Source organism: Cajanus cajan, chromosome 1, assembly GCF_000230855.2.
Source record: "Cajanus cajan strain Asha chromosome 1, NIPB_CcT2T_4, whole genome shotgun sequence".
NCBI lineage: Eukaryota > Viridiplantae > Streptophyta > Magnoliopsida > Fabales > Fabaceae > Cajanus > Cajanus cajan.
This window is the reverse complement of record NC_138517.1, coordinates 39,229,016-39,240,820: the sequence shown is the minus strand read 5'-3', so window position 1 is coordinate 39,240,820 and position 11,805 is coordinate 39,229,016. Positions and strand designations below refer to the sequence as shown.

Below are 11,805 nucleotides of genomic sequence, written 5' to 3'. Positions count from 1 at the left end.
GTTATGCCTCTCCAATTTCCTTCAACAATCCATTCATTACTCAAGTCATACTTAGTCTCACACTACTAAGGGTAACCTTATAAGCCAAACTTAAATCTCTAATTTGAGCCAAAAGGATTCATCTCTCTAATCATAAGGAAAGATAAATATAAAGGTTTCCTACACAAAACATCGGTCACCACAATGACTTTACTCAAATAACAACTAAGTTTGAAATATTAGTCCTCCAAAAAGTTAAACTATCTCTTTTATCTAATAATTAACTCCTTCAGTCAACCAATAATTAAGGCTCTAATTATCAATAAATACCTCAAGCTTAGATTCATATAGGCAGTATCTCTAAATATTACAACTGCTAACTTAAAAAATCATAGGTAAGGTAATTCCTCTAATGAGTTTTCAATTGCCTAGAATCACAAGCTACTACCTTTCCTTCTTGCATCAACACTCCACCCAAACCTATCTTAGAAACATCAACCCATACCACTAAAGGCTTACTAAGATTGGCCAATGCTCACACTAGTGCACTAGTCAATCTTTCCTTAAGAATTTGGAAACTACTCTCACACTTACTATCTCACACAAAAATAACACTCTTCTTACTCAATCTGCTCAAAGGTAGTGCTATCTTAGAAAGTTACTCAATCAATATCCAACAACAATGAGCTAATCCAAGACACTCATAACCTCGCTAATAGACTCAAGTATCTCTCGCTTAAGCACAACTTCTATCTTAGATAGATCTACGTTTTACCTCCACAAGAAATTACATGGCTTAGAAAAATCTTCTTATACAACCAAAATTCATACTTAGATAACTTAGCCTAAAGCTATCTTGGATAAATCCTCACTCTTAATTCCAATTTGATGATAGCACACCTTAAGGTCAACCTTACTGAACACCCGCTAATTGATCCATAAGGTCATCTATCCTCATATCAACATACATGCATATCAAATCATATTAGAATACCTATTTAAACCTTTATATATATCATTCCCAATCATATATATGAATCTATCACTATTTTACACCATATAACATGTGCATGAACTTAACTTTACCACATAGCATCATACAACCTTTAACAACCTTACAATCCACATGACAACACCTAAGAACATCATAACAAAATCATTTTTATCCTTGCATTGCCTAGTAACTCAAAAACATCATGATAACATATACCTCCCTAAGCATGTATGAATTGATCATCTTTTACACCATGAACCAATCATATCATTTTAATCAACCTTTCAATGACCAAACCTCAAAACATCACCAAATCCATTTTTAACCTTGTTATGCCTAAAATCTCAAAAACATTCATAACAACATATATCTACCTGACACATAGAGTTATATTCATCCAAATGATTTCAAACCTATCTCAAAAGAAAGCTAAAAAAAATAAGCTACAACTTTTATGAAAACATAAGATTCCCAAAAGATCATTTTCTTAGCTAAAAGTTCAAAAAAAATCACCACAAATGTATTCCGCTCTTACAACTAAACTTCTGATCACCAAAGCATTTATAACTAAAGTTCTAGACCTCTGTTTTATGTTATTCCAGTTTCATTGGAAAGATAATATCCAAAGCCACAACTTTCATGAAGACCACAACATCTAATTCTGTCAATACGATACTCATACTGGCACAACAAAACTGTAGTGAAAATATCTTCTACACCAAACAACAATAGTGTATGCCACAAACTACCTCGACTCTTTCCAAACTCACACCTCAATTTCTCATTCAAGTCTCTCACTACTATCCTCAATGAAAACAACTCACATGCTACCTAAACCATAAATAGTTAACATGTCAGTACTAACACTCAAGGGAATTACTGTCATTTCAATCTCTCACCAAGGAGACAATCACCTTAGATTCAACCGCTACAACTATAGATGTCAGAAACTCCACCAATCGCAAATTCTTAGTACACTCGACAAATCAATGTATCACTTACATCTAAAGTTCTAGTTGGCTAGCACAAGGCTTCGTTCACTATTAATGGCACATGTGTTCGCAACACGAGCGATACTATTTAACCATTACTTCTTACATAAGTAAGAAGTATCAAAACCAATGAGTAATCATCAACTAAGCTATATCATGTCTTCCAAATAAATACTAAGAACACAATGCACACAAATAAACAAACAAAATCAATCATCACATTAGCACATCAATAAGTTACAATCAAATCATCACATTACTCATCTACCAAACAAGCATAGTAGACTCATAACTCACGGCCGATTGGATCGACCTGCTCTGATACCACTAAATGTGACACCCTTACTACCCCAACACATATATTGTAATAATGAAAACTTAACAAAAACAATTTTCAATTTCGGTAAAAGGGTTCACATGAGAATCTTCAAAATTATTCTTCAATAACCACAACGATAAAAATGAAACGTGAGAGTTTACAAATGATTTTCAAAAATAATATTTACAATTCTAATTCCATATAACAATCTATGTCCTAAAGAAAATCCTCTGCCCCGATGTCACAATATCATAGCATAACCACAACTCAACCGTTAGCATTCTAGATGTCACTCGTAGTCGGATCTTCCTCACCTAAAATATCCACAAATCGCACGGTGAGAAAAGAAAACATCTATATATATAGCACATAAGAAAACACAACATATTATCTCATTATAACTTAATATTCATAAATATTTCAACATATCGTATTTCAATCAATCATACATCGTCATCACGTCATAATTCTCAACCACACCAATCATCACAAATCTTGCACTTCACACTATGCCAAGGTCACGCTACCCATTTAACAATCTCAGACCGTGCTCACCCCTAATATAACACTGTGCCAAGGTCACGTTATCCCTATCCCAGGGCCGTGCTCACCCTTGACATGTTAACCAAGGTCACGATACCCACGTAACAATCCAGAGCCGTGCTCACTCCTGATATAACACTATGTCAAGGTCACGTTATCCCTATTCCAGGGCCGTGCTCACCCCTGACATGTTAACCAAGGTCACGATACTCATGTAACAATCCAGAGCCGTGCTCACCCCTAATATAACACTATGCCAAGGTCACGTTATCCCTAACCTAGGGTCGTGCTCACCCCTGACATGTTAACCAAGGTCACGATACTCATGTAACAATCTCGGGCCGTGCTCACCCCTGGTCATAGGTGTGAAGAACCACAATCACATCTCATTCACATCCACATTCACATCCACATCCACATCCACATCCACATCCACATCCACATCCACATCTCAATTCCACAATACATACACAATCCACACAAAATGGTGATTCACATACCCCTCAAGTAATTCATCATCTAGATCATCAAATAATACAACAACAACATTCATAAACTAATATAACAAACAACAGAATTATCAATTTAATATAATTTTAACGTAAACAGTAAAATCCCCAATTGTTCCAAAACCTAACTCACAGGCACTTTTCTACAATTTCGTTCTCCCTCTCAGATCATCATTCTTACAAATTATTAGCATATTTATAATCCTCAACACATACAGAATCTAATGGGATCCTCAATTTCTCAAACAAAAATCATCCAATTTTTCACAACCTAACTTACAGGCACTTTTCTATAATTTTGTTCTCTCTCCCAGAGCATCATTTTTTACAAGTTAAACATATATTCGTAATCCTAAATATATATAGAATCACATAAGATAATTAATCCTCCAAACAGAAATAATTATAAAATTATTCATAAATCTAAGGGCTCTTCCTCTACCCAATTCCCTCATGTAACTCTACATATAAATAATCTCCTTTTCCCCCGTACCTGGATAAATAGGAACTCGGGCAGAACCTCCTCCTCTTTTTCCTTAAATAAGGATCGGAACTAAAACTGGAGCAGAACCTCATCCTTTGAGTTCCCCTTGGTCTTTAGAGAGAAGAAGAGGAACGAAAGAGAGAACAGAAGAGAAGAGAGAGTGAGAATGAGAGGTGTGTAGAAATGAGAGGATTTGAGGCCTATTTATAGGATTTTTCGCCCACCTACCATTACGGCCCGTTCCAAAATCGGAACGGCCCGTTCTGGGCCCTTCAAACCTACGTAAATTTTTTAACTGGAACGGCCCGTTCCCAAACCAGAACGGCCCGTTCTCAAACCTAGCAAAACGGCCCGTTCTAATTCCAGAACGGCCCGTTCTCCAAACCAGAATGGCCCGTTCTCCCATCAGAACGGCCCGTTCTGCTTCTACAATTTTGGCCATACTCACTATTCCAGAACGGCCCGTTTCAAAATTGAAACGGCCCGTTCTGGGCCACGAATTGGGCCTTTGGCCCACGAAAAATGGGCTGTTACACAGGGTTATGAAGGTTAAAGTCAAAAAGCATGTGGTCATTTGTGAAAGGTGGAGGGAGAGATGGAGTAAGTGATATAGGTTGAGCAATATGATCATCGTAAGGAAAATGGTCTTCATAAAATATAACATTTCGAGAAACCTCAATGCTATGAATGTGAAGATTCAATGTAAGATATCCTTTGGTGTGGGGTTTGAAACCAAGAAAAACACAAGGGTTGGCCTTGGGATCCAACTTCTTACGATGGGCTTTAAGAGTACTAACATAACAAAGGCATCCAAACGCACGAAGAGTGGTAATGTCACATGGTTTGACATATAGTTTTTCAAAAAGTGATATATGTTGTAAGAAAGGTGTGGGAATGCACTTGATGATGTATGTAGCATGCATGAGAGCAAAACACCAAAAGGAAGGGGGAATAGTGGATTAAAAAAGGAGTGCACGGGTAACATTTAAAAGGTGTTGATGTTTACATTCAATAATCCCATTTTGCTCAGGAGTTTCAATGTATGTGGTTTGGTGAATAATTCCTTTGGATTCAAAATATTTATTCAAGGAAAATTCAACCCCATTATTTGTACTTATAACTTTGACTCGAGTTTCAAATTGGTTTTCAACATAAGTAATGAAATTGATTATAGAGTTATGCACCTTTGTTTTAGTTGTCATGGGAAAAACCCATGTGAATTGTGTATGGTCATCAACTATGGTAAGAAAATAACAATGTCCGTGCAAAAATATTTTTTAACAAGGTCCCCAGATATCAATGTGAAGTAAGTCAAAAGAATGAGATGCATGAGAATGACTCAAAGGCAATGAGAGTTTCTTTTGCTTAGCATAATGACAAGTGTTACATGTAAAGTGTTTGTTACTGTATAAACATGGGTAAAATTGTTTCATAGAATGTAATTTGTCATATGGCAAGTGGCCCATGCCAAAATGCCATAAATATATGGATTAAATGCTACATTCAGGATTGCAAATAGCAGAACATATTGAAGGTTGAACAACAACAATGGTCATGGTGTAGAGTCCAACATTCTCATCAATTGTACCAATCTTCTCTTTGGTTCTCTCATCCTGAATAATACAAGACGTGGAGCAAAAAATGAGTTGCACATTTAGAGAAGAAACCAGCTTAGAAATAGAAATTAAATTGAATTTGAAATTTGGTATAAACAAGACACGGGATAATTAAGTAGAAAGTATCAATGAACTTTACTACACTAGAATGAGTGGCGAGAACTTGGTGGCCTGTGGGTAGCTTTCCAACAATAGGATTAATAGAATGATACGTAAAGAAATGTGAAAGGGAAGAAGATACATGATCAATGGCCCCAAAGTCAATGACCCAAGAGGTGAGATTGTGTGTGCTGACAAGATAGAAAAAGAAGCACCTAAGGATAGTGAAGGTTGTGCGGAACATGATGAAACAAAACCAACATGATTTATATGTGAAGAAACAGAAATTGAGCTGACATTGGTGGACTTTTGTAGTAAACCCATTAAGATTTGATACAATTAAGGAGTGAAATGATAATCCTGGTTTGCAATAGCTTGCTATTGGTCAAGATCACTGACTTTGCATTCACTAGTCATTGTGTTGTTCACAATGGAAGTCTTGCTAGTAGGAGATTTGTAACCTGGAGGAAACATGTGTTTATAGTAGCACACATTTATAGTATGTGCATTTCTCCCACAATGAGTACAAATTTTGTCAGGTCAATTAAATGTACCACAATTGCTTTTGTTGTCATGGTTGGAAGAAAAACCATGTTTACGGTAGCATAGATTCTCCATCGAAGTTAGATGAAAAACACTTAGAAAGAGGGTTGAATATGTATGTGTGTGTGAACAAAGGAATTTAAAAAAAAAACATTTTCGCAAGGAACTCTTTCTTCGTCCAATAAAAATATTACTTTGAATGCTTAGCTAAAACTGTGTAGAATTGGTTCAATAAATAGATTTTTGCGTCTGGATTTTATCGTCTGCACACAAGAAATGTTTCTTAGATGAGAACTTATTTCTTAAGGGAAACATTGTTTCTTCAGATAAGGGTGTTTCTCGTTTAGGGGTAGTTTCATTAAAGAATAAATAATGGACGAATTTTTCAATATGATTTAGCAAGTAGGTAAAATTTTGTCTGAAATGTAAATAGATAGTGCAAGGATTTTATACTGGTTTACTCAGACTGAGCTACGTCCAATCTCCTTCAAAAGAAGGGTTTCACTAGATATTTAATGAAGTATAAGTATTATGACCACTTCTGGTTTGCCAAGTATTTTCGACCACTTATGACCCGTCAACTTCACTCATTGATGCTAGTATTTTTTAATCAGCCTCTTCAGGCTCGCATTGAGTATTCTCGACCACTCCTAGTCCTGAGTATTCTCAACCACTCCTGGTTGGCTAATAGCACTAGTATTCTCTGTTCAGCCTCTTCAGGCTCTTAGTGAGTATTCTCGACCACTCTTGGTCCCAAGTATTATCAACCACTCCTGGTCCCAAGTATTATCAACCACTCCTGGTTGGCTAACTTCACTCATTAGCTCTAGTATTCTTTGTTCAGCCTCTTCAGGCTCTTAGTGAGGATTCTCGACCACTCCTGGTCCCGAGTATTATCAACCACTCCTGGTTGGCTATTAGTACTAATATTCTTTGTTCAGCCACTTCTAGCTCTTAGTGAGTATTGTCGACCAACTCCTAGCCTACTAACTTCACCATTAGCGTTAGTATTCTTTAATTAGCCACTTTTGGCTCGTAGTGAGTATTCTTTGACAAACCTCTCCAAGCTTTACAAGTATTCTTTCCTCATCTTTTTCAGGCTTTACAAATGATAAATAGATAATAGAGGTTGAGTGTTTGTTTAACTCTCAAAGAGATGATACATATATTTTCTACACTCACTAAGGTATATAATCCTAAGTTATACATAGAGCAACTTAGACTACAGAGATAATTACATCAATGTACATTTGACTCTAGAAGCTCTATCTCTGGTTTCCTTACTTTATGGGCTTGATATCACTCTTCTTCTATCTTTTTCAAAAGCCAAACTTTTCAGGTTCAAAGTTATGACATATATATAGTCTTGTAAAATTTTCCTGTTACAAGTGTCTGTTGAAGCGGATATAGTTGTTCATGACTAGTTTGATCTTTCATTTAATGCTCAGGATCTTGCATTAAATGTTGCTTCCTGTTTATTGACATTGCGTGAAGTCTTCTTCGTTTTGCATGTAGCAGTGTCTGAATTTAGCAGAGACCTAGAAAACTTTTTTTCCTTTTCTGATCGCGTAGCTGTAGAGCATTGTCCTTATCTGAAAAAGTAATGTATTTTTTTGACACATGCATGCTTTTACTTCTGTGCTTGATTTTCTTTTTCTCCTCTTCTTCTATTGCTCCCGCAATCATTTTGAGCTTTTATTATCGTAGACGATGCCTAAGTTGTCCTAGGAGACTTGATTTCTCAATAGCTTGTATGGCAATTTTTGTCTGCGTCTGTTGATCTTGTGCATCTTAAGTCTTGTCCTTCATCTGAATTTTTGACATTGATGCTTTGACTTTCTCTATGGGTTAGTCAACATTGTGGATGGATAGACTTTGTATCCATATGGAATACCTTTTAGATTGTGTCGTCCTTAGTTTGATACATAGTTGACTTTCTTTTAACCAATGCTTCGTTTGATTTGCGCTCTAGTTTGTCCTTGACACACCTTCGTCTGATATCTGATTCATTATTGTCTGGCGCATATTTCATATTCCATCTATCATTCATCTTTGTTTACTCTTCGTGTGATCCATATGCTGAGATTTGTCTTGACTCATCTTCATCTGATACTTGAAGCTTTCGTCTATGGTCTGTATCGTCTAAAGCTTGACCACTTTCCTTTTTGTGTTAGGCTTAGCTTCCTTTGACCTTTCTATCTGATGCTTTTTACTCTTTATCTTGGTTCTGGAGTAGGAAGTAGCACATGCACATGCTCTATTCTTCAACTTACCTGTACCTATATTTTTCTGAAACACTAACACACTTGTTAGAAATAAAAACATGTATTATATTTGTCTCATTCAAAATCTTACTAAAAATTGTTTCGTCTGACTTAACATCCGTCTATCCCAATCTACCACACTGGGTACATGTGAAAGATGAAGTGGTTGCATTGGTTGTAGTAGTTTTCATAACAGTATTTGCAACAAAATTAGACCCCAAGAGCTGGCATTCCTATTGTGCAACATAGGAGCAAATCTTAAAAATTGGAGGAATAAGGTCCATGAGAAGAACGTGGATCTGACATTGCTATATTGTTCATTTAGTCCGCATAAGAATTGCATGGTTTGATCTTCTTGTTTCCCTTGAGGAATGGTGGGTAAGACTTTTCAAGAACATTTGTGGGTACATGAACATGCAGGATCTGGTCTAAAATTTTCCAATTCGTCCCAAATAATCCTAAGCTTTGTCAATAACTTAGTGATGAAAAGGTCACCTTGTTGAAGGGAAAAAGCTTCGTATTGCAAATCTAAAATACAAAGGATATCACCTTGAGAGTACCTTGATTTAAGATCATTCCAAATTTCATTAGTTTTGTCCATCCAAAGTATACCCTGACGAATAGAGGGAGAAACTGAATGTACAAGCCAAGAGACAACCATATTGTTACATCGACACCATGCGAAATAAGTAACATCAGACTTAGGCGGTTGTGGAGCATTTTCGTCAAAAAATTCAATCTTGTTTTTGGCACTAGGAGTAGTAAGCATGGATCTGCTCCATGAATGATAATTGCCTGAATCAAAGACAAGTGATACAAGTGTTGTGGTAGGATTATAACCAGGATGAAGATAGAGGAAACTATAAAAAGGAGGTGTTAAATGAGAGTTGTCCTCCATAGCAACAAGAAGGAAAGAAATGAGATGAAAGTGTAGCAGAGCTCTTCAATGGAAGAGCTTTGATACCAAAATAAAATTCCACCTAAGGGAGAAAGAAAGAATAAAGAGTGACACGTAAAATGATCAATAATAGTTCATCCATTATTGTTGAGAGAAGGTAATATTTATACAATGAGTGAAGCAAAAAGTAAGAAAGAGAAATAGGTACGAAGAGAATCAAAAAATAACATAATGAAATAATAGAATGAGTAAATGGCATAATGAGAAAATGGCAGAACGAAAAATGTGTAAAGCTATTATGACAAGTAACCTAATTAATGTAAGATTTTTTCAATATCCTTTTTACTCAAGTCATTCACTTGTTGGGCATCAACTATTGGTGCGACAACTATTCAACAACTAATCTTTCACAAGCATTTGAACAAGGTCAATTGAACAACTAACCTTGCGTAGAAATTCAACAGTATCAACAATGACTAACAAATAACATTAATGGGGGCTAAAGGCATTTCATTTCCTAGAAAATCACAATATTACAGACAATTAAGGTCTAAGGTAAAACATTTATGTTCTCCCATTGGATGTCTTGCAAAGTATAAAAAGTAGTCTTAAAATTATCACCTAGTTTTAAATGCATTTAGGGTGCTTTAGTCTTCTCTAAGAATTTGAATGCACTTTTTGAACCCATGACTATCACTAAATTCACACCAACTCAAATCACCTAGTTTAGATAAGTCAGAAGATCAAACACATTTTTTCAAATACAAAAAGATGAATCTTTGTATTTAGACAAGAATACCTAAAATAACCTTTTCGTTAGCCTTCATTTTACAAAATACAAACTTTGTTACTTCTTTAAATCTTGAATTGCAACCTTTTTCTTAATCCTTCTCCGAAACTAACTTATGCATTGGTAAAACATTGGCAACACACTAATCAGGATCTATATATGTGATCAACATTGGTTCTTCAATCTACACAAATTTTCAAGTCAAAGAGAGATCGAAGCAAAGTGTGGAATAAAGAAAAATAGAAAAATCTCAACATTTTCATGCAAATAGCAAAATAAACAAAATAACTAAATTGAACATACAAAGTAAAACAAAGAGCATAAAACAATTTTCTATTGGTTTGTCTTAATTTTTGAGATTATGCCTAGTTATTGATCAACTGATCAAGTTTCACTATCTTTTATAAAGATACAAATATTGTTTACACAAGTCACTATTGGCTCAACTTAAGTGTTTTTTGATTTTTTTCTTCAAGAAAACTACTAAAGTGTTCTTTGAACAAAAAAGCCCTTCTAAGCTTCTACATCAAGCATTCTTTAAAAAACAGTCTCTTCAAGCATAAAGCTAAAATATAGTTTAAATTGGGTTAAGCTAACACAAAATCATCTTACACATAAGACGTGATAAACAATTTAATTACAACAAAAACTTTATATGTTCGTGCTAGTTCTGTTCTTTTCTTTGACTTGTCCAAGCTTCTTATATATGTAGCATTGGAAGATGACTGTTGCAAATCCTTTATTTTTCCTTGTAGGTTGGATTTGTCTCGCTTCCTTGTGTGAAGATTTGTCTGTTGGTGCATTTAATACGTTTCACCAAATAGTCACTTATTATTTGATCAAATATGTTGTTGTTTTCAATTTTTGGGTACAAAAGGTAATGAATTGTAGTATGTATGTCAGTCTAAAATGACTTTTAGTTGACTTCACATACTTTGTGGGATATTCTTGTCCTTTTCTAATGAAAAACAAACCTCATCCTTTTTTAGTAGTTCCAAGTACCAAATAAGCTTTTATATTCCTTTTATATGTTAAGGTATTCGTTGAAAATAAATGATAGAAACAACATACATAATAAATATGATAATAAAAGCATTTGTCTAAGACAAGCAATATGTTTAGTCTAATATGTGGACATGCATAATGTAACACTGCATGCTTTATATGCTTTATTAATTAATTATGTGATATGTGTTGTTTTTAATGTTGTTACGTTGTAATTATTATTGTTTTAAGACTTTAAGGGTCAATGGTCCCTTGAAAGTTAAGTTCTTTTGAGGTTGTTTCCAATTGAGGTTAAGTTGACAAAGTTTGGGAGAAGGTATTTAAGGTTTTTCTTAATACTTGAACTTAATAAGTTCATATCCTAAGAAAACTAGAGAGAAGTTAGAGAGATGATCTTTGGAATTAAAAAGGGTCATTTTCTTCTTTTGACTTCGTACAAATATCTAAACCCTTCCCCATAGTTGACTAGTGGTGTTAGATTGGAGATTCAAAGCTGTAAGCTAAGAATCAAGGTCAAGGTTGTCATATGACAAACCCTTGGGGAGCCTTCATTCTTTATCGTTCTTCATTTCCTTTCTCTTGTTTTTTAGCAATACAAGGTAATGAAAACTTGTTATTTGATCTTTTATGTTGTATATGTTGATTTTACTCTGTTGATTCATGCTTTGGTAAGCATTTGAGTTGAAAATGAAGAATAGAAATTTTGGGTGTTCTTTGTTCTTGGGATTTCTTGGTAAAGAGATATATAAAACTTATGGAGGAATGATATT

At 34.9% G+C, this 11,805-nt stretch overlaps 1 protein-coding gene across 1 annotated transcript; it reads right to left on the bottom strand.

Moving 5' to 3' along the window:
- Positions 1–8,730: 8,730 nt before the first annotated feature.
- Positions 8,731–9,240, bottom strand: LOC145954505 (uncharacterized). The gene has a single exon (XM_083068858.1). It carries the CDS (start codon positions 9,238–9,240, stop codon positions 8,731–8,733), a length of 510 nt encoding a protein of 169 aa, XP_082924984.1.
- Between the last annotated feature and the right edge of the window lie 2,565 nt (positions 9,241–11,805).